Source organism: Micropterus salmoides, unplaced genomic scaffold, assembly GCF_014851395.1.
Source record: "Micropterus salmoides isolate LMB-PRFRI ecotype aquatic unplaced genomic scaffold, ASM1485139v1 Ms_hic_scaffold_10, whole genome shotgun sequence".
Taxonomy (NCBI): Eukaryota; Metazoa; Chordata; class Actinopteri; order Centrarchiformes; family Centrarchidae; genus Micropterus; species Micropterus salmoides.
This window is the reverse complement of record NW_024040041.1, coordinates 30,215,421-30,239,486: the sequence shown is the minus strand read 5'-3', so window position 1 is coordinate 30,239,486 and position 24,066 is coordinate 30,215,421. Positions and strand designations below refer to the sequence as shown.

Here is a 24,066-nt window from a genome sequence, read left to right as displayed (position 1 = left end):
GTATGAGATTGCTAAGCCTGCTAGCCTCAAACCCCAGCCTGCTTGTATGTATGTATGTATGTATGTATGTATTTTGTTATTTTAAAGATATCTAGATGTATCTAAGGTAGCTAGCCAATTGATTCTTAAACTGCAATTATTAAAAAAACAACAACCTTGGCACCATTCGATGCACGAACATGCAACATTATATTCCACTACAACAAGCATTGCCATGCATATATTTTTATTGTTGCCAATGACATTGGTGCATAGACCAAACACAGAGCTTTATATTGCCTTACTTAACATTATGACATAGCCTACGTTATTGCAGCATGTCGTGTCTTAGCATTATAGCTACAGCTCACGATTAAGAACTTGTACCTGCCCATTCATTCTGAGCTGAGTGGTTTCCCAGTCGAAAACATTTCCTCTGGTCACTCTCTTCCCTGAGAACATGTCTTGGATCGTGCTGTCTGAGAGGACAGAGTCCCACAAATTAACGTCATAGATCTCCCCAACAAAACTCTGCCTGGCATCAAAACCCCCCAGATAAGCATCCGGATCTTGTCCGAGGAGAACCTTGCCTCCGGAGCGGACAGTGTGACCTTTCTTGTAAATTTTGGTCAAGCTTTTCTTCCCGTCCATGAAGAGGGCAGTCGCACCTGAACTGGAGTCCCAGGTGACGCAGAGGTGGGTCTGCAGAGCACCGAGCTCAGGGACTTTGAAGAGAACCCCGTGTCCACTTCCACTCAGGTAGAGGGACAATCTAAACACACACATATAAAATTCATTTGTATGCATATTTCAAAACAGTTTCAGAGGGACACAACTTAAAAATACATCAGGGTTAAAAGACAAAGGAAATACAAAGCCAGGTTGGTGTCAGTGAAATGAGGTAAACCCACCCACCTGCACCTCATTCCCTCATCAGCCACTAAATGTATCGGTCCACTTCCTTTGTTAACTTGTCTGTTTGTTCAAGTTACTATCTTTACCATTGTTTTCAATTGTTGCTGGACATTCAAGATTCATGTAATATTCATACCTGCCTGTCTGGCAAAGAAAAGCATTAGAATAGCAGCAGTAGTTGTAGCAGTATTGTTAGTTTTGGCATCTGTTTATAGCAGTTAGTTTAGTTATATATTGTTAGTAGTAGCCTTTGTTGTAGAAACGGTAGTATAAGTAATATCTTAATATAATGGAATGTGATCAAAAAATATGATCATAAATCCTTAATACTATCTTAAATGCAGAATATCGGCATGTTGTTGGCTGTCAGAGTGTCTACCTGCCGTCCAGTTCACGCCACACATTCAGCTCATCCTCGTGCACAGTCCGGTACGCAAAGAGGATGACCTCGCGGCTTCCTCTGAGCTCTGTGGCCACATTCATGCACAGAGTGAAAGCCCTCATGTACAGGGATTTCTGGGGCACCATCTCAACATAATTGGTATTGGTCTCAGTCGGGAATACCAAGGTCTTAATGGCAACACTCCCTGAGAGACAAGAAACAGATCTTGTCAAGCAAAGGTACACAGCAGGCAACATCAGTATGTTTGTCTGAGTCCTAAACATTATGTAATAATAACAATAAGAGCTATTTCAAAGCAAATTTCATAAAAATACAAGAGTTCCTTTTGATCAAGAGCTTCCTGTTTGTATCCAAGATGACTGAGGTGAGCACACTGAGATATGTTCAGGAGTTACTACTTGACTTTAAAACAGCATTTTAACTGACAGAGACAAATTAACAGGGAAGCAGTGGGGTTTAAATACATCTAAAGACAAACATCAAACAATCCATCCATCCATCCATCCATCGTCAACCACTGCGTACAGGGTTGTGGGGGGCTGGAGCCAATCCCTGCTGACATTGGGTGAAAGGCGGGGTACACCCAGGTCGCCAGTCCATCGCAGATTTATCTAACAATTATTTTTATAATTGTTTTGTCTACAAACTGTCGTAAAAGCTGCATTTGCTATTTTCTAAGTTTCCAGGCCCCATGGTGATGTTTTAAAATGTCTTGTTTTTGCCCAACCAAAAGTCAAACAAAATCTTAAGATACTTTTAACCATTTTTTGCTCAAAAAATAACAAACCATAAAAATCGCTATAAACATAGGTGATCATCAACTCATTGATTAATCAACAAACCATTTTAGCTTTAGTTTATTTACCTTTAAATGTGCAGACTAATACCTTCAATTAAACATAAAGCATTATATTTAGACATCCACTGACACGAAGACTCAAAATAAAGGTATATAATTACTGTACCGGCCAACATTGTGGAGAAGGCACCGAGAAAAAGGATGGCTGAAAGTCCCATTTTGTCTCCGTAAACCTGCAGAAAATTAAACAAATTTACTTTTAAAATCTTTCCACACATTTCCATGGAGTTTTAACTTATACGCAGTGTCAGTGGTTTTTGTGTGTAGGAAGTTTTATATAAAGATATAAAAGTACAATGAAACTGTGTACATACCGTGCTGCTGCAAAGGTCCTGCTACAAACAGAACCTGAACAGGGTTTTTATGTTGTGATTCCACGAACTCCTCCCCAGTACAACACACGGACATGCAAATTACAGCCTCTATAATTCTTTGTATCTTATCTATTAGATTGAGATCAGATGAATCTGACTGTTTAGACAAGACTAGATCTTATCAATGTACACAAAAGGGCAGACAAACAGAACTAAATATAAAAAAGGAGTGGTGGACAGTAACAATATGTACTCAAGTACTGTACTTGACAATCCATTATGAAAATAATAATCATTAATTGTGGTCCGATACAGAAGTGTTCAAAGTGAGCTTCAGCTCAGGAACTGCAGGAGTACAATCCTGCTTTTACATTAATGCACGAATAATCATAATCCAATGATATAATATACAATAGCACAACAGTCACAGGGGACATTTTAATGTACTTTTACTTTTTAATACTTTAAGTACATGTTCCTCATCATACTTGCATACCTTTGCTTAAGTCACATTTTCAATGCAGTTCTCTCAGGAAAGGTTGAGCCCAGGACACAAACTGAGGACTGATCATCCTGCAGCAGGCCACTCTTGTGGACACCCAGTGATGCACTGGCACACTACTAATGATGCATCCCATGCTCAATTGACCAGAAATGTTACCCTGGCCAAGATTTATCTCCCACACAACTCGGAGAACCAGTCGAATGTCTACCACTCTCACTTAAGTAAAGGATCTGAATACTTAGTCCATCACAATAAAAAAGGAACGTCCAGGGATTATAAAGCGGGCATTTTCCAGAAACATGCAGCTGAATGAGCTAAAAAAGGACTGACAGGACAAGACTTTCAGCTCTGCACACGAACGTTTCAAAGAATGACACAGCTTTTATTTCTCCCTTAGGATTCATCATGAAGTTATGAACCACCACACCAGAAAGGCCAAACGTCACAGTCACAGAACACAACAGACCATGAATTCAACATGAAATTATTTATTTCATTATAAAAGTACATCACAGCTATAATACAATTTGCTAAAAATGTGTAATGTGATCCTGCTGGAACAGGATCCGGGACCACACGGATCACATATTTAAATCAAATATTGAAATAGGCACACTATTAAACTCCATTCCAAGGGAAAAGTTTAGTTTACTAAGTCACAGCTGTCTGACAGTGACCAGCCTTGACCTTTGAGTTCAGCCTTATCTCTTTTGGCAGGTATCCTTCTGTTCAGTTTTTCTGTCTTGTGGCCTCTCTTAGTTAGGTTGGTTACAGTTCCAAGGACCTTAAACTTCTTGATAATATTTGTGTTGTGACAGGAACATCCAACTGTCTGGATTTAGATTTGAAGATGCTTGTCTATTGTTTTCTTGCTGATCTCCTCAGACAGCTCCCTCCTTTGCTATCTCTGGTCCACCTTCAGTGTGGTGCACACGATGACTCCAAACAGCGCTGTGACCACTATTCTCCATTTAAATAGGCTGAATGAATGATTACAAGATTGGAGATGTGTGATGCTAATTAAAGAAACTAAATGGATGAAAAATCAACATAATCCAATTATTTACTTTAATTATGACTTCAACTAACGAGTCAGTTATCAAAATATCTGCCCAATAACTGACAAACCAATGCATGGATTTGTGTGGTCAGAATCAACTCTTGGCCAAACATCAGTGAAACAGAATCCATTTCACAACTCACAATAAGAGCAGTTTGACATAAATGACTCTTTCTTGCCCTTTCAGAATACATAATGTTCGAATCACTAACCATCAGCTCTCAAACTGGCTTTTTTTTGATATTTATAGTGACTTGACAGCCCAGTGATGAGCGCTGTTATCCTGGATTCATGTTTGCTGCTTGTGTGCATTTGACTTGAGACGCTGAAAGGAAATCTTTTGCTTCCCGTCAACCTGCCGCTCTAAATGTTGTCCACATATTTACATTTGGTGGGCGCTGATTTCAGACCCTGGTTCCAGCTTCACAACTGTGAAGATTTGCTGCTTTTCCTTTTTCAATTATTTCAATAATTGTAATGTATTGTTAATAGTGTTGAGGTTTGTACTGTTAGTTGGACTAAACAAGCACTGTGAAGGTGTCTCTTTGGGCTCTGGTTTACTGTGACGGCATTTCTGACTATTTTCAGAATTTGTACAAACAAAAACAACAGTAAAATCCTGCTTTTATAATCACAGACACAGAGGACATTTTTCTGCTTTTACTTTTAATAGTTTAAGTACATTTTCCCTCATTATACTTGCATACACTTACTTAAGTAACATTTTCAATGCAGTATTTTTAACAGATTATTTTTACAATTTGTTATTAGTACTTCTAGTAAAGGATCTGAACACTTTGTCAGCACAACATGCAGCTGATTGAGATGTACGTGAAAAAGCTGCAAAATGACTGACAGGACAAGACTTTCAACTCTGCACACAAAGGATGACACAGCTTTTATTTCTCCCTTAGTATTCATCATGAAGTTATGAAGGAAATATGAACCACCACACCATAAAGGCCAAACGTCACAGTAACAGAACACAATAGACCATGAAATTGACAGGTATATAAAATGATTTATTTCATTGTAAAAGTACATCATGGCAATAATCAAATTTGCTGCGTGAAATGTGATCCTGCTGGAACAGGATCCTGGACCGTACAGATTGTGACTGGCATGAATTTGATTCAAATATTCATTTATTCATTCATTCTGAGGAATGGAGCTGTTTAAAACAGTATAAACACAGCTGTCTGACACGACATACCTTGACCTTTGAGTTCAGCCTTATCTCCTTTGGCAGCTGTCCTTGCTTCTTTTTGTACTATCCTTCTGTTCAATTAAGGGGTTGATTTCCCTTTTGCGGCCTCTCCCAGTTAGGTTTGTTACAGTTCCACAGGCCCTAAACTTCTTGATAACATTTGCAACTGTTGTTACGGCTGCCGCCAGCACCCGCCTGTAATTAACCTGTTCTTGTGAGTATCTGTTATGCTGAGCAGGCTGCGCCAACATCACAGGAACAGGAACATCCAGCTGTTTGGTCTTGTAGCCTTTACCATCACCATGTTTGTCTATTGTTTTCTTTCTGATCTCCTCAGACAGCTCCCTCCTTTGCTGTCTCTGGTATATAGCCTTGCTCTTGAACGCACCTCTAGAGCATAAAATTAGCTCTACCCAGATAATCCCACTTATTAGCTGAGCTTATTTAAGGCAGCTGTGTTAGCATAGCTGCCTCTTTCCCTGCATGTTGGTTGCCACATGGAACCCTTTGTCACGTTTAGGTAGGCGATTGAGTTCAAAAACCTGTCTTATGTTTTCATTGTGTTTTTCAAATGACTGAGGTTGTATGTTTTGCAGCAGTCTGCTGCCCGTCTGCTCTGTTTTGGTTGATTCCAAGGTTCCCTGTTTGGAGTGGCGTGATGTTTTGTCCTTTATAGAGCACCTTGTGTTAAGGTATGAGAGCTTAATAAGCAACAAGGTGTGTGTGTGTGTGTGTGTGTGTGTGTGTGTGTGTGTGTGTGTGTGTGTGTGTGTGTGTGTGTGTGTGTGTGTGTGTGTGTGTGTGTGTGGATTTGTTCATTTTATATCAAATAAATTTGGACAACTCCAAAATCTTTCTCTCTCCCTGGGAGAAAGAAAAGGAGGGGTTGAGATATCAACTCAACAGACGACTGAAGAGACCCCAAAGGAAAAGGTGAAGGGTTCGCTTTCCCTATGTGGCGTTTCTGGGCAGTCTGATCGTAAAACTGGCCACCTCTGATGCCGCAGCGAGATAAGCCTCGGTGCCTGACTGTTAAAATGACAAAAACACTCACCAGAGATTAGCGTTCTCCTGAACAGCCTATCAAAACTCTTAAGAGAGGGCAGGAAACCCCAAACTGCTCCCCCCCGCACATGTAACCATGGCAACTGTCCTCCCTCTTTGTTTAATTACGTCACATCAAAGGATATTCTCCTTTTTACAGCCAGATGCAAATTTGAGAAACTCCAGGACACCAGGAGGACAGTCCTGAACTCGTTTGTGTAAACCAGAGTACTGTCTCCTCAAGACTCAAAAATTACCTTGTTTTATTAAATCTTTTAGTTAACTAGGTCTCCCCACTCCATTTTAGTAGTTATGTTATCATGTTGTTATTTGTTAAAAAGAATCTAAATAAGTTAATTTAGCAGTGTTTTAATTTTCAGCAAGGTCACCTGATTTTATTCATTTTATTTGTAACCAATGCTTTGTTCACAATACTTTCTGAAACTTCCTTTAGAAATGATAAAGATGATGATAAAGAAATGTCGTCCTATACTCGATTAATTTTCCAGCTCACATTTAAGGTTAAAAATGACTACATTCCCCAGCTCCTAAGAAGATTGTTTTAGGATTAATCAGAGCTTTCCTCATGTAACCCGATCTCCCCCAAAATAAGTATTACATGCCATCGTCTGAAATGCCATTTAATGTATTTACCTGTCCATAATCTAATGCCATTCGTGTATCTTGCTTATATTCTCTAAGAACATGTAGCAGCCAATATATCCAGAAAGCTAGTTAAGTTCTTCTCCTCTGATGATTCAATCTGAAATGCTAGCCTCAAAGTTGAACTACTGACAATTGTTTTCCTTTTTATCAAGTGCTTAAACTAAGAATGGTATAACCGTTTGACAATCAAGGTTTGATTGTGGGAAGATATTATATATATAATATAATAGATTTTTGATGAGACATATTAAAAGTTAAAAGACGAGCCCTCCCTCAGGGGAACAAAGGACTGCCCTCTGGGAACCACGCCCCACCAGACAAAAGCAGCGACCCAGTTTTCTCGCTCTCTTGTTGTCTTGCTTGTTCCTGGCTCTCCAACTGTGCTTTGGCACGCGCCCAGCGTGCTCCCTCTCCCGGCAACGCCCTAAGGGCTTTGACCCGGTGCAGCAAAGGGTAATCTGCTCTTCTGAGAGAAGCGACGTGCAGTAAGACCAAAACCCTGCATTCTGTGGTCAGTGATGTCCCATAGTTAATAGACATCACTGACTATCATTAGCTGCCGTATGAGTTAAATGCTCCCCACAATAGAACCCACATTCTCATTGTTTAGCCATTGTTTATTTCTTGGATATATATTTTTATCCGCATTTTTATAGTCACCTTTAATTAGTTAATAAATTCACTGTAATCAAAGGAGGTGTGTGTGTGTGTGTGTCCTGTCTCCAAGTCCCTGCCATGAGAATTTACCCCTTTTGATATGAGACTGACTGATTTTTTAAGATAATTGAGCGATTATTAACTAACTGATCACTAGTGAATAATTATTAAAACACTACCCAGAGGTCCGGAGACTCTGGGTTAATTAAAACTCTGGTGGTGCCCCGCGAAACGAGATATTTATGGATTAATTTTCACATAGTAGACATGCTACAGCAGTGTCTATCGATTGCAGTGGGCACATGCGCAATTGGGTTTGCTGATTTGCTGCTTCAGTGATGTACCAAAGGAATGAAAGAAAATGCTTACAACTGAGAAGCTGGAACAAGGAAGCGTTTCATATTTGTGGTTTAAAAATGACTTCAACTGACAAGTCAATAAATAACAGCCTAAGGTGTGTAATCGAGATGAAAATGACTGAATTTGAAGATGGGTGTGGTCCGACGCACGAGTCCTGAGTATTCATGCGTCGAAACATCATCGTGACTTTCAGCTGGTGTGATTTTGTCACAAGATTTCAGTCATGAAAAACATATGGAGAATGAGAGAAAGTAAAATGTTCTGGAAAAATCTTGTGTTGTCCTGAGAAATTTTAAACATTATGTTACGGTTGCTCGGTTACATTGCAGCAGCTGTGAACTCACCACCGAGTCACGTCCCTTGTAGTTCCACACAATTATGCACTCAACAGTGGTCAACTACTTTTTTTTTGGATTTTTATTACAGCACATGGGGAGTTTCACCTGATGAGTAAGTTAAACTCCATCGCCAAAATCAGCCAATGATGGCAAATTTTAAATGTAAAATAAAATTAAATGTCCAGTGTCCAACATTTAGGAGGATTGACAGACAGAAATGCAATATAAGATCCATAACTATGTTTAAGTGGTGTATAAAGACCTTACATAATTATTACCTTAGAATGAGACATTTCTAGCTGAAAAACTTAAATATTTTCCTCCGCTAACTTTCACCGTCACGTTCTGCTGCTCGCGCTCTCTCACGCAGAACCTTCAGGACTGCGGGAGTGCAGCGCCCGGACAGTCGGAGGTGTGCACATAACAGAGACCTGGTATTTGCCGCATTTCGCCGCTGCTGAATGAATGACCAGGCTACTAAAATTTCACTCGCTCATAAATATGACCGCAACATTGATTTTCACCGGGACACCGTGCAGCAACCCTCATCGGTGTTTTGGCTACCTGTGTGCAAAGGAGTGAGTGTGTGTGTGTGTGTGCCCGCGAAGGAGAGAGAGTGAGCAGCAGAACGGAGAAAGTTAGCGGAGGAAAATATTTAAGTTACTTAGTAAGTTGTCAGTCAGGCAGACATGTGCAGTGTAGGTCACAGTGTGTGCTGGAAAAGTGAAGGCGGTTAGTGTTACGCCCCTGTAAAAGGGGAAACAGAAAGTACAACACGGACACGATGTAGCCTCAGTCAAGTCCAATGTTGTAATGTATTTACCAAAAACATACCAAAATACTTTCACAGCATTTTAACAGTAGTGGCAAATAACAGTAAATTACATTTAGCTCTGTGAAGAAAAATGACACACATGACACAGCTAGCATACAGGCTACACTGGAGCAACACTTCACCTTTAGCCTGCTAATTGTGCATATATAAATCGCTACAGTCATTAATATTTACTCCCTGCATGTTCCTTACAGCATTAAACACATAAATAAATCATTCGAACAAACTACAACCCTCGTTCTTACCTGTAAAAGGGGAAATAGAAAGTACGACAGGGACACGATGTAGCCTCAATCAAGTCCAATGTTGTAATGGACGAACACGTTTTGTACACAGGTTGAACGAGGCATGAGCAATCGTGAACAGATCCTCCAATCACAAACTAGTCCTTAAATCTATACGTCAAAAAGAAAGTTAAACTTATGTAAACAATCAAACACTGCATATTGTTATTTAAGATGCATTTGCCCAAATTGATATAGAAGTTAAATAAAAAAAAAAGCATTTTAAACATAGATCGTCTTTTTATCCTATTAACCTTTTTAGCCTCTTTTACTCTTTTACTTTTTACAATAGATGACTGATCTACAGATCATTGTATTTTAACTTTGTCCTGTTTTATAAAGGAATGAATTATCAGTTTTTACTCAAACAGTGCAATGATTCAAAGCATTCTAATTTTCCCTTTTTATGGACATTTTTAAGTATCTTTTAACTCATATCAACCCAACTTATATCCTCCCATTCAATTTATTCAGTATAACACCTTTTTGATCATCCTTACGTGCTCACTTAATGTACTCAGCATTACATCATTTTCATCATCCTTACATAAGCGCTAGCTAACAGATCTCCGGTCTGTAAAGCGCGGTTTTGGCTGCAGTGTAACGTTAGCTAAATTGGAAACTTAGTAATGTTAATTAGTTGTGTGTCATTACTACCTCACTTGTTGAGGAATGAGAACAGCGGGTTCAAGCTAAACTGGTGTCCACACACACATATGTACACATACTGTACATCCTGATAGTTAAGTTAAATTATATTTGTGTCCAGAGGCCCAGAGGAAAAATCTTTTGCTCAGAATAGTCTTTTCTTTAACTCTTGAGAAAACACTAAAATCTCTATAGTATATCTTTTTGAGATCACTCCAATCTGAATTGTTGCTCCTAAAACCCCTTAGGAGAAAAGAATGAGATGAGGAGAGAGCGAGGTTTTGAGATTTAGGTAAGACAAATGGATACTGAATTGAGATTACAATAGGATAAATGAAAGTAACAGATGAGATCTCATCATTGGATCTTTTTCAGTGCTTATTGCTCCTAAAAAGCAGTTGGGAGCTCTGGGGAGATGTTCGTGAGCTTGATTTTATCACATTACTGTCTGTGCTTAGTGAACCATGCTGGAGGTTTGAACCCCGCTCCTGCTGTTGAAAGACTGACGACGTTGCTGCTGCGCCATCCAGATAAAAGTAACAATGAATGACTGACTTTCTTTAAATAGTGTACAATTTTCCTTTACTTAAAAGAGGAGAAAGAGCAAAGTTCTCAAAGTTCTACTCAAGTAAAAGGTATAAAAGTGAATGTACTTAAGTATCAAAAGTAAAAGTGCTCATTCTGTAGGACAGATACATGTTGTATCTCAGTTCTTGTGTGCATTCGGTCCTTAATGAATTAATCTGTAAACATCAGGTCAAAGTACTGGGTGTTCCAGTTATGCTGGCTGTGACTACCTTAACAAATTTGAAAGCATGACATTTGAAAGTGGATTATTTTCAATGTCAAAACTTATTTTATTTTTCTCAGTAACTTGTAACAGATAATTAACAATAAATACAAAAAGGATTTGAAATTAAGGGGGGTAAAAGTACAAACCCCATAAAAAGAGAATTCTCAGCCTCAACATTTGACGTAAGTAAAGTGCTTGAGTAAAATAACCCCTAAGTGGGTGAGAGCCCAAATGCAAGGCAGAGCAGATGCAGTTCAGGACATTTAATCCAAATGAGAACAGGTAACAGGCTTACACACAGTTGACTGGAAAGTCCAAATAGGCAGGCAGGCAGGCAGAACACTTCTCCCAACAAACATGACTGAGGGTGAACAGAACACTACAATGGAAAGGGAATGAACAGAAACACCAAACATTTATACATGGGGACTAACCAGCAGGGCGGGAGCAACACAGGTGACTGGGATCAGGGCTAACAAGGCAGGCAGAGAGTATGGAAAACAGAGAGACACTTACAGATGCAAAACACCATATATTAATAACAAGGACCACAGGCTGAAGCAAAGATAAAACAGAACTCAGATTAGACATGGGCAAAATAACACATAAGAACACAGACCAGAAGTAAACACTAAGATATGAAATGAGGCACAAAACTAGGAGCTAAGACACGGGGCTGAGATGCAGGGAACAATCTATAATACATGACAGACAGGTACAAAGAGAGCTAAACAGAACCAGTAAATGAACAAGGGAATACACAAAACTAAACAGAGAACACAAGACCAGGAACCGAACCTCAAACAGGAAACACCTGACTAACAGAATGAAGTAGGGAACAGAGACGGAACCAACTGGAAAACAGGACACCACAAAACACAGACATAAACTAGGTTACTGGACATCTATAAGAAAGATACAGAACTGATCAAAATATCCAAATACCAACAGAGAGCTAAACTTAAAAATAGCCGACAGGCAGAACGTGACATCACTAAGACAAAACTCAGAAATATCTTGGAGCTTTTTTTCTGATCCACATTCTGGAGGCTGAAATTACACCTATTTAAGATACTGTAGAGATCTCATGTTTTGATCAGAGTAAGAGAGAGATGAGTTTTTGCTCCTGAGGCCAATATGAGAAAACTGAGACATATTTGAGAAGAATCATGAGATCCCAGGAGTCATAGCTGAGTTTTCTGTGAGCTCTTTCTCTGATCTCATGGTCCAATGTTAATAGACTTAAATTAGACTTATTTAAGATGAGTTAGAGATCTCTTGTTTTGATCAGAGTCAGACATAAATGAGATTTTATATGGTTGTTTCTCCTGAGATGAATTTGAGAATTGGGAGAAAAGGTCTTTAGTCTCACCTTGGTATTAAAAGCAGCTCATTTTTGTCTAGGAGAAAAGAATGAAACAACTATGAGATCTCATCTTGGATTTTGCTTTCCTATGGGGGAGTCTGACAACTGGTTGTTAAAGGAAGGACACTTGTGACGACTGAAAGAGTTGAGGCTACTAAAGTAAATCAGGGATGTAAACTAGTCCTTTTAAGCAATTGAGGAGACATTTATTTTGGATTTCAACGCGCAAACGAAATGCTTAGTAATTACCCAGAAATTACACTGGAAAAAAAAGATGCATCAAGATGGATCGCTGCCCACTGAATTGTAATCAAATCGAGGTGCCGTGAGGTGCCAAGAGATTCTCATCACTACTGCCCAAACAGTAATTATGTTGTGTTTTTGTGCTAAACTGCAAAACTTAAAGTGAAGAAACATAAATAAAAGTTGTTTTACTGTGCAAAATGTGAGTCACTTTACTTAAAGCAAACAATGACGTGTTATAAGGTCTTATAATTAGTTCATATGGTATTATGTCCACCTGTAATATATTATACAGGGATAGATATTTTAACACTTTACTTAAAGCAAACAAAGACATGCTATATAACTTTAAACATTACTATAAACTATTATTCCATTTATATCACTAATTCTAAATGGTGACTAAAGTGTATTCATAACGAGGCAGAGTCGGTGGTTATAATGTGTTATGGAACATGGTCAGAGATTCTTGCCGCACATTGATATAAACTGGTATCACTATTAGTTATAAAACATTAAATCAAAAGGTCATAATACATTATGAACTTTGCTATAGTGCATGTTTGTAAGTGATTATAACAGTTGTTATAATGTCTTATGGACGTATTATATATATATATATATATATATATATATATATATATATATATAGTAATGACCTTCATAGAAAGTGTTACCACTTTATGATTTTAGTTAATTTTAAAATGCAAATGCTTTTGACATGGCTGGATTAACCTGCCAGGGAGCCCCAGAGCAAAGGTGAGGTGCTGGAAGTCTTTCAATCAACCCCATTTCTTTCACTATCTGTGCAGTCTTCTCTGTGCTTGAAAGCTCCAGATCAGGTACTAATGCAACCAAAGTTTGACATTCCCCCCCCCCCGGCGATCCTGTACCCAGGAGTAAGTAGTTAATGACTGAGTGAGAGAGAAATATTCCACCATAACAAGCTTTGCCAGGATAGATTTTTATTAATGCCATTGACATTGGTGCACAGACCTGCATTTTGATCAACAAATGACATTGTGACGTAACCTACATTATTGCAGCATGCCGTGTTATGTGAGTTAGCATTTTAGCTACAGCTCACGATTAACAACCTCAACCCCATAAATTTTTGAGCTGTGTGGTTTCCCAGTCAATGACATTTCCTCTTGTCACTCTCTTCCCTGAGAACATGTCTTGGATCGTGCTGTCTGAGAGGACAGAGTCCCACAAATTAACATCATAGATCTCCCCAACAAAACTCTGTTTGATGTCAAAAGCACCCTGATAAGAATCTGGATCTTGTCCGAGGAGAACCCTGCCTCCGGGGCGGACAGAGTGACCTTTCCTGTAAATTTTGGTCAAGCTTTTCCTCCCGTTCATGAAGAAGGTAGTCGCACCTGAACTGGAGTCCCAGGTGACGCAGAGGTGGGTCTGCAGGGCGCCGAGCTCAGGGACTTTGAAGAAAACAGCATCTCCAGTCAGGTAGAGGGACAATCTAAACACACACATATATAATTAATGTGTATGCATCTTTCAAAACGGTTTCAAAGAGTTAAACTAAACAACATAAAAATATATCAGGGTTAAAAGCCAAAAGAAATATGGAGCCAGGAAGTTGTCAGTGAAATGAGGTCAACACTAACGTGAGCTTACCCGCCCACATCATTCCATCATCAGCCACTCTCTACGTAACAGTCTACTTCTTTTGTTATCTTGTCTGTTTGTCCAAGTTATTGTCTTTACCAGTTGCAGCAGTGTGGCTGTCTTCAACTTCACAAAAAAACCCATTATTTAAGTAGAAGGAATCCTGAAATCCTCACAGACGTTGGCAACGCCGACTACTCCGACAATGACCTCACAGCAGTGACGGTTCCTCAGAATACATGAACAGTTTTCAGTTGTTGCTGGACATTCAATATTCATGTTCTTGCCAGCTGATCATTTATCAATTGCCAATAATGACACGTTGTACATTCACAACTAATCATGTTTAACGTTTTACATTCCTTGTATCAGAGGGAATATTTAGCAAAACGCATATTTGCCAAAACTAACACAGGTTAAAAACTGACCTTGCGAGGATGGTTAGGTACCAACAGTTCACCTGTTTCTTTATTATTTGTAGTAGTAGTAAGATTATTGTTGTTTGTAGTAGTGCAGAATATTGTAATGAGTTTTATCAGTAGTATTGCTTGTAGTAGGTTTGTTTTTCAGTAGTGGTGGTGGTTTTGTAGCTGTTCGTAGTATCATTCACATCAGTGCTAATGTTTGTACTAGTAGAAGTAGTAATATCAGATATATTGGTAGAAACACAATACTAGTGTGGTTAGGAGTACAAGTATTTGTAGCAGCAGTAGTTGTCATAGGATTATTGTTAGTAGAAGTATAGCAGAAAATTGCTATTCGTATTGCTTGTAGAGTAAAGCTGATGATACACGGGGCAACTTTTTGAGCAATGTTGCTGGACAATCTTGCTAGTGGCAAGTCCGACTATGTTTTGAACGGATAGTGGCGGTGCGGGGCGGGTGGCGGAGTGGTGGGGGAAGGGGATTACGGTAGTAATTCTTACTCATTACCATTGATGGCAACGTTGCCCTGCACGATTGCTCTAAAAGTTGCTCTGTGTATCATCAGCTTTAGCCTTTGTAGTAGTAGACAAGACAAGGCAGTTTTATCTGCAGTGTACAGCACATTTCAACCACAAATTTAATTCAAAGTGCTTTGCAGCATTAGAAAGCATTAGAATGAGAGTAGTTGTTGTAGTATTGTTAGTAGTAGTAATCTATTTGTAGCAGTAATCTTATTATTGTTAGTAGTAGTGGTGGTAAGATGTTATTTGCTAGTAGTACTAGTAGTAGTGGTATTGTTAGTAGTAGCCTGATGTTTGTGGCAGTAGTAGTGGTGTTTGTAGAGGTACTGCAGTCATTGTAGTAACGTTTGTCTGTAGTAGAAGTGATTGTCTGAGATATATTTTTGTCATGAAAATGGGGACATTTAATGGATTATCTTATCTAAATCCTTAATTTTATCTTAAATTTAGTTTGCTGTTGGCTGTCAGAGTGTCTACCTGCCGTCCAGTTCACGCCACACATTCAGCTCATCATCGTACACAGTCCGGTAAGCAAAGAGGATGAACTCGCGCTGTCCGCTGAGCTCTGTGGCCACATTCATGCACAGAGTGAAAGCCCTCAGTTCCAGGGGTTTCTGGGGCACGAAATATTACTACTTGAGATTAAAACTACAGCATGTTCACTGAAACAATATGCGTAATCCAGAACAGGGTAGTAGAAAGCAAAATGTCTTGTGTGTTTGGATTTTCTGTTGTTTCTATTTCAGCTAATTTCCTATTTCATCCCTATTAATATATTTATATATAATAAATATATTATATTGTTATTTGACTTGAGACACTGAAAGGAAATCTCTTTCCCCGGTCAACCTGCTGCCCTAAATTTTGTGCATCCACTTTTCTAACTGCATTTATTGCACCCCTTCTCCTCTGTATACATATTCCTCTATTTAAATTTAATGTTTTTTAATCACATGCCTCTGGTGCTGCACAGAATCCATTCCATTTCACACAGTTAGTGTAACAAATTAGTGTTATTCATATAGTGTACCATATGTAGTGGTGTTTAAATGCACCTAAAATCAGTAAAATAGATGCAAGAATGTCTTTTCAATATACAGTAAATTGATCGAACAATACATTTTTGTCAGACCAAAGGTCAAACAAAATCTAAAGATACTTTGAAACATTTTTTGTTTGAAAACTGACAAACCATTAACCTGTTGCACCTTTTTCCAGAAAAAAACCCGCCTAAAATAACATACCCAAAATAAAGCAGGAATAACTCTTTCTGGTCTCCTTTGAAAAGTCTGAAGCTAAGGAACATAAATCCATTGTATATTAATATATTTATTTTACTATTACAGACTACATGGAGGGTCGCCTGGTAAAAAAAGCTATATTTCAATGCAATAAACCATCAAAACCATCATAAGGAAGCTTATAATGCTACTGAATATCTTGTAATACACTTAGAATGCAATTGTAACTGTAAATCTGATGAAAATAAACTAAAATACAACATATTGTTATCATACAACATTTTCAAAATATACCAGGCGAATGTCCATATTTTGGCAATATTTAAGCTGATGACACACGTGGCAACTTTTTGAGCATTGTTGCTGGTGTCAAGTCCGACTATGTTTTGAACGGATAGCGGCGGTGCGGGGAGGGTGGCAGAGTGGCAGGCGAAGGGGATTATGGTAGTAATCTTTACTCATTACCGTTGACAGCAACATTGCCCTGCACCGTTGCTCTTAAAGTTGCTCCCTGTATATGTTAATCTATTAGTCTAATGTTAATCTTTAAAACACTTTTTTCTGTCCATACAACCAAATTCCAAATGGCAAAACATTGAAATATTGATAAAAACAGTGAGTATTCATCAACATTCCTGTCACCAAAAGCACACCCATGCTTTACATGCCTGTAGATTGAGAACGGAACATCCCACAGTGATGGGGGGGTGGACAATTTCTATCAGTAATTTCGCCCACAGCACCGTTGCCACCAGTATCAAATAATCATTTCAGTTTTTTGTTTATTTACCTTTAAATGTGCAGACTAATGCCTTCAATTAATAATAAATAAAAAATGTGTCCAGTAACATGCATATGAAAGCTCAAAGTAAAGTTACCAGACAACACTGTGGAGATGGCACAGAGAAAAAGGATTGCTGAAAGTCCCATTTTGTCTTCGTAGACCTGCAGAAAATTAAACAAATTACTTTAAAACTCTTCCCACACATTTTCATGCCATTTTAAGGTATGTAGTTTTTGTGTGTAGGAAGGGTTGGATAAAGACATAAAAGTACAATAAATATGTGTACATACCGTGCTGCTGCAAAGGTCCTGCTACAAACAGAACCTGAACAGGGGTTTTTATGTTGTGATTCCATAAACTCCTCCTCATTAAAACACACGGATGTGCAAATAACAGCCTCTGTAATGTTTTATTCTCCATTAGCTCAGATGATTCTGACTGTTTAGACAAGACTAGATCTTATCAATATACACATCAACGCAGACAAACAGGAATAAAGGCAAATATAAAAAAGGAGTGGTAGACAGTAATTACATTTAAGTACATTTTTCTCAAGTACTGTACAGGATCCAGGCACAATGGGACTGACATATATGTGATCCAAATATTCAAATTGGTGCACTAATAAGCTCCATTCCAAGGAATGAGTTTGGTTTACTAAGTCACAGTTGTCTGACACTGAGCAGCGTACCTTGACCATTGGCGTTAGCCTGATCTGTTTTGACAGGTATCCTTTTTTATTTTGGCACTATCCTTCTGTGTAATTATGTGATCTCCAAGGGAGGTTGGTTACAGTTCCATGGAACTTTAACTTTGTGATAATATTTGCAACTGTTCCAACATCCTGCTGTTTCCATCGTTTGCTGTCTCTGGTCCACCATGTGTGTGGTGCACACAATGATACCAAACATTGCTGTGACCAAACTTCTCCATTTACATAGACTGAATGATTGATTACAAGACTGGAGACGTGTGATGCTAATTTAGGAAACCAATGAGGTTGAAAAATTAGGATAATCCAATTATTTAATATCTTTCTAAGGGGTAACAACAAATGTGTCCCGGCCACCTTAGGAAGAGCAATAATTATCTCTTTTCACAGCTTCTTTGCTTCATTCTGTGACATAAAGGCATGAAAAAAAAAATTCAACAGTCCAATCCCGTGCAGACACTGTGGACAGAGGACAAACTACTTTTTATTCGATTTGGTGGGTAAAAGGTTTTTGTGATAATTTGTGCAATGTTTGTACCACGTCGGCAGTTTTACCAGAAACTGCCCATTCCATGAAACAGCAGCTCTTATTAGTATGATGGAGCCTGATGGGAGCTGAGTTCGGGGACTCGACACGCAACCACTGATGACCAACATAAGTATTTAGAGTGTTTCTACAGTGTGGTATTAGTATTTTTGCTTAAGTAAAAGATCTGAATGTTTTGTCCATCACTGTAAAAAAAGTAAAGTCCAAAAGCTTTTCAGGGCATTTTCCAGCGACATGCAGCTGAATGAGATGTTTACGTGAAAAAGCTCAAAATGACTGACAGGACAAGACTTTCAACTCTGCACACGAACGTTTCAAAGGGCGACACAGCTTTTTTATTCTTCCTTAGGATTCATCATGAAGTTATGAAGGAAATATGAACCGCGACAATATAAAGGCCAAACATTACAGTAACAGAACACAACAGACCATGAATTCAACATGAAAGGATTTATTTCATTATAAAAGTACATAACGGCAATAATCTAATTTGCTGAGGGTAATCCTGCTGGAACAGGACCCAGGTTGGGACTGTTTTGTTTCAAATTGGTGCACTAGTAAGCTCCATTCTAAGGAATGAGTTTGGTTTACTAAGTCACAGTTTTCTGACACTGAGCAGCGTACCTTGACCATAGGCGTTAGCCTGATCTGTTTTGACAGGTATCCTTTTTTATTTGGCACTATCCTTCTGTGTAATTATGTGGTCTCCAAGGGAGGTTGGTTACAGTTCCATGGAACTTTAACTTTGTGATAATATTTACAACTGTTCCAACATCCTGCTGTTTCCATCGTTTGCTGTCTCTGGTCCACCATGTGTGTGGTGCACACAATGATACCAAACATTGCTGTGACCAGAATTCCCCTAAATAGGCTGACTGATTGATTACAAGACTGGAGACGCCTTATACTAATTCAAGAGACAAATGAGGTTGAAAAATCACTAAAATTCAAATTATGTAATATCTTTTCTAAGGGTACCAACAAATGTGTCCCGGCTACCTTAGGATGAGCATTAATTATCTCTCTTCACCGCTTCTTTGCTTCATTCTGTGACATACCAAAGACATGCTGAAAAATTCAACAGTCCAATCACATGCAGACACTATGGACAGAGGACAAACTACATTTTATTTTATTTGGTGGGTAAAAGTTTTTTGTGATAATTTGGGAAATGTTTGTACTTGATTGGGCTATTTGTGTCAGTCAAATCAGGTCAGCTAAGCAAAAAACTCTAAACTTGTTTCCCAGTTCAGGGGTCGAAAAATTTGACAGGATGTGTGACTGTTTTGTTTCAAAAGGTGCATTCTCTGAACGATCCAAACGGCGTCAGACTAAACCGGCTCCCCCATTTCAAATGACAATACTATTCATTGTTGATTTAGGTATTTTCAAGGGATTTGAACAGCAGAATATCACCACACTTTAACAAGCAGCATGGCTGTTACAAAACACAATAAAACCCTCTACTTTATGTAACTCTGCCACTTTTAAAGGGATAATCAACACCTCATTTAGACACCTGTTACTGCTTCATGTGAAGCTGAGACACCTGTCAATCCTGTTCAATCTTACTACATACGATTAAATGATTGTAGGATACTATTAGTTTTTAAAATGTGTGCTGCCTGGGAGAGGGGTGATTTTGCATTGTTGAGTTATGACAAGTTGATCATCAAACCCAGAAAAAGTTCCTAAACTATGCAAGTCGGACTTTAGGACTAAGGCTGCTTCTAATCACTAATAATAACATTGTGCCCTTTAAATCTTCCAAATAAAGGCTTGGTCACAGCCAGATGGCTTTCTTCAGTGCACTGAGGTATTTAGCAACTCTATTTGAAGACAATACTACCAGCCATGTCTTCCTTCTTTTTCGTGTGGACGCTCTGACAGAGTTTTCATTTAGCGACCTACATGGACACAGAACTGCGAGAAAGTGAGCTGTTATTTGTGAGAACCACATGGTCAGCTAGCCGAAGCTAAATCTGGAGTGCACTCCTATTTGAGTATTTACGGTAAAGGCTCCCACACGGAGCAGCTCTTTGCTCTGCTGTTTCAACAAAAACGCCATTCAGGGTGAAAATTCAACCGTGGTGTTGTGTCGGGAGATGCAGTGACTTAACCAGCGGTGAGTAAGAAATATTATGAATGGATCCGGACCCAGCCGCCGTCCTCTCTGGACCACTGACCTATAGCCCATTTATTATTGCAAATTACTACATCGTGACGGAGCTTTTCTTTTTTTAACTCACACAGCTTTTCTAGCATTTACTATACTGGTTTAGCGGCGCAGGAAACTCACAGACCACTCGCATGTGCTCCAATGGTCTCAAGTGATGCTGCTCAGCCAATCAAATCTGTGCTATCTGGTAAGCATTGCGAGTCAGTAGCTGTGAGAGTGAGATAGAGTCATTTTTGGAAACACACAGGGAGAGAGGAGGCGAAAGAGAAAAGAGATTTCACATGGCTTTTAATCAAGAATGTACAGATTCTTACATTTACATTCTTCTCACGGGCAGTTCAAAAGTAGAATATCTCATATAGCTCCAATGCTAGCTGGCAGGACAAGCTAGAGCTTGTAGAACTTGCTAGAGTTTCTCACTGAACAAGAGAAAGTAGGAAAGTGGTAGCTCTATAAGAGGGAATGAAAGAGAAGAGAAGGCATTACAACTGTTCATTTGTTAAGATGTGATGAGTGTTTTATATAAAATTGGTTAAGACAGCACTTCATCACTTCAAGCTAAACTTTTTATTTCATTTTTTCTGAAACTAAGCACTTTATTTTAGTTTACTTAAATTTAGAATTTATTACTAGAGCAGTTATTATTTATTATCCCTCCAGTTTGATGTGAAAACTGAATATTGTTGAAATATTGTCAGTTGTTGACTAAAAACACATGTTGATACAACTATATGTTATGGCACTGAATGATAAAGCAAGTTAGTCATTTTGATGTTCCAGGCCTTTACTTTGGGAAATTTTCTCTAACTGGACCTCTGTCAATTCTAATTGAATAACCCTGTTGTGATGTGGACAGAGTGACCCAAACGCAACGCTCAGGAAGAACAGTTTTATTACAGGGAAAGAGGGGTTGAGGGAGTGTAGGTGAGGAAGAAGCAGATGCCGGGGAAACACGGGCACGGGGAACCGAGGAGACTGAGACAAGGGCCGGGGGGCACTGGGGACCGAGGAAGACAGGAGGCACGGGAGAACTGACCGGGGAGGTTGGGGAGGAATGTGGTGGCAGGCTGGTTGGCTGGGCACGGGAAAGAGTTGGGAGGACACCGTGGAGGAGGTCCGTGGGGAGAGGGCAGGGGGCGAGCCCAGCTGACTTGACGGGACGAGGGTGAGTGAAACAGGTCTGGAGCAACGACAATCAAGCCAAGATGGTGTGTGAGAACCGGGGTTGATATACATACTCAGAGGTTGATTGCTGGCATGTGTGGCAGGCAGAGGAGGTGGCTGACGAGGTGCAGGTGCGGGTTGGGCTCAGGAGGAGGGAGAGCACCACAGGGAGAAAGGAGGAGACACAAACAGGCAGGCCAAAACACCAGGGGAAAACAGGATCACAAGCAAAAAAGGAGAAATAAACAGGACACTCACCGTCAGCTGGGCTGCCACCACAACAGGGCCCCTCCTCAACGGCCGCCTCCAGGAGGGCCTTCCAGTAGGAAGCAGACGTCCGTCAGGGGGGGTCACACTAGGGTTCACAGAGACCTGAGCGGGACAGGGCTCGGAGAAATTCAGGCAAATGGGCAGGCAGAACAGAGGGAACAGGGCCAGACAGGGTGCCTGAGGGCAGAGTAGTGGGACCAGGGAGTTCAGGGGGACGGCCCGAGGGCATGAGGCCGGCGGAGAAGACGTAACCTCTCCAGGTCGGGCTAAGGGGGACGAGGGCGAGACCTCCCCGGAGGCAGGGGCAAGACCTCACCGGAGGCTGGGCTGGGGACCAACGGGGAAGGTGGAGTCCCTCTGGAGGCCAGGGACGAGGGCGAGACCTCCCCAAAGGCAGGGGGCGAGGGCGAGACCTCTCCGGAGGCTGGGGATTAGGTGAGACCTCTCCAGAGGCCGGGGATTAGGGCTGAAGGCCGACAGCGAGACAGCAGTAGGGGGAATCTGGGACGGTCTGCTGGGCTGAGGGCCGGCGCCGAAGCGGGAGCAGGGGGAACCAGAGACGGGGTTGCAGGGTTGGGGGCCGTGGACAGGGAACAAGGAGGTGGCGTGGTCTGGGCGTTTTATAGCGGCTGGGCGACGGCCTTGGTACGAGGAGCAGGGGTCGGCTGGACCACCGGCAGAGTTGAAGCCGGTCGATCCACCAACAGGGCACGAGGAGCAGGGGTTGGCCGGACCACCGGCGGAGTTAAAGCCGGTCGATCCACCAACAGGGCACGAGGAGCGGGAGTAGACCGGACCACCGACGGAGCTGGTGTCGATTGGTCCTCCGACAAAGGACGGGGGGCAGAAGTCGGCCGGACCACCGACGGAGTGAGTGTCGGTAAGTCCCCCGACGGGGCATGAGGAGCAGGCTGAGGGCTAGCGGCGCTAGCAGGCCGGGGAACAGGAGGATCAGATTGGGGACTAGCGGCGCTAGCAGGCCGGGGATCAGAAGACAGGTTGGGGGCTAGCGGCTCTAACGGACTTGGGAACAGGCTGAACAGGCCAGGGATCTGGAGAACCTACAGGAGCAGGTGGAAAGGCGCTGGCTAAACATCTGAATACCGTTCCCTACCCGAGGAGCAGACTTGTGGAGGAAGCAGTGAGCCCATGGCGGTAGAGAGTCCCTCAGCCACAGCTTGGCAGCGACTGTGCCCTGAGCCAGTGATCCAAAAACCTCCTGCTCATAGTCATCAACGGCTTCCTTCCAAAAGACCTTCAGTTCGATCAATCAACCTCCAGTTCACACAGATCACGTGAAATGTCTGCAGGGTCCATTACTGGTCTCGTCCTACCATCACAGGGTTCACACCTGGCAGGGGACGCAAAGACGTGCTGGGGGACTCCTTTATAGGTGGAGGGCTAAGGCGTGGAGGAAGCTGGCGCCCGGGGGGGGGGGCAAAATATAATTTAACTACTGTCTACATTACATCAAAATCCATATCTCAAAAATTAAATATTAGAGTAAAGAATTAAATGTCAACCTGAGAAGAGCCTTTTATCTCTCAGTCTGGTTCAGTACACACAAGCACAATCATGGGAAAGATTTCAAAATTGACAGTTGTCCAGAGACAATCATTGACACCCTCCACAAGGAGTGTAAGCCACAGAAGGTCACTCACTGCTGAAAGGGCTGGCTGTTCACAGAGTCTGGATCAAAGCATATTCATGGAAAGTTGACTGGAAGGTTAAAGTGTGGTAGGAAAAGGTGCACAGGCAACAGGGAGGACTGCAGCCTTGAGACTTTGTCTCTTTGACTGGGGGACTGAGGATGGAGTCAGTGCATCAAGAGCCACCAGACACAGATGGGTCCAGGAAATGAGCTGCAAGTGTCACATTCCTACGGTCAAGCCACTCCTGAACCAGAGACAACGTCAGAAGTTTCTTTCTTTCTTTCTGGTCTAAGGAAAAAATAACTGGTACGTTGCTCAGTGGCCCAAAGTCCTCTTTTCAGATGAAAGTAAATTTTCCATTTCATTTAGAAATCAAGGTCCCAAAGTTTAGAGGATGAGTGGAGAGGCAAAGAATCCAATTTGCTTGAGTCCAGAATGAAGTTCCCACAGTCTGTGAGGACTTGAG

General features: G+C 40.8%; 2 protein-coding genes across 2 annotated transcripts; both read right to left on the bottom strand.

The window, feature by feature from the left end:
• Positions 1-200: 200 nt before the first annotated feature.
• On the bottom strand, positions 201-2,487 carry LOC119894878 (pentraxin fusion protein-like). The gene is made up of 4 exons (XM_038707590.1): positions 2,471-2,487; positions 2,263-2,329; positions 1,274-1,481; positions 201-751 (listed from the first exon to the last, which is right to left on the bottom strand). Exons 2-4 carry the CDS (start codon positions 2,312-2,314, stop codon positions 340-342), a joined length of 672 nt encoding a protein of 223 aa, XP_038563518.1. The 5' UTR covers positions 2,315-2,329; positions 2,471-2,487; the 3' UTR covers positions 201-339.
• Positions 2,488-13,419: 10,932 nt separating this feature from the next.
• LOC119917958 (pentraxin fusion protein-like) lies at positions 13,420-15,680 on the bottom strand (the record flags this gene model as incomplete). The annotated part of the gene is made up of 2 exons (XM_038738419.1): positions 13,420-13,956; positions 15,529-15,680. Coding segments are annotated over 2 exons (534 nt in total), but the record flags the coding sequence as incomplete, so codon positions are not given.
• Positions 15,681-24,066: the final 8,386 nt, after the last annotated feature.

Excerpts from the sequence above, each read along its gene's own strand:
- LOC119894878 (XM_038707590.1), bottom strand. The coding sequence starts at position 2,314 with ATGGGACTTTCAGCCATCCTTTTTCTCGGTGCCTTCTCCACAATGTTG. Across the intron at positions 1,482-2,262 it reads CTTCTCCACAATGTTGGCCG|GGAGTGTTGCCATTAAGACC; the intron begins GTACAGTAATTA and ends CTTGTCTCTCAG. Across the intron at positions 752-1,273 it reads TGGCGTGAACTGGACGGCAG|ATTGTCCCTCTACCTGAGTG; the intron begins GTAGACACTCTG and ends GTGTGTGTTTAG.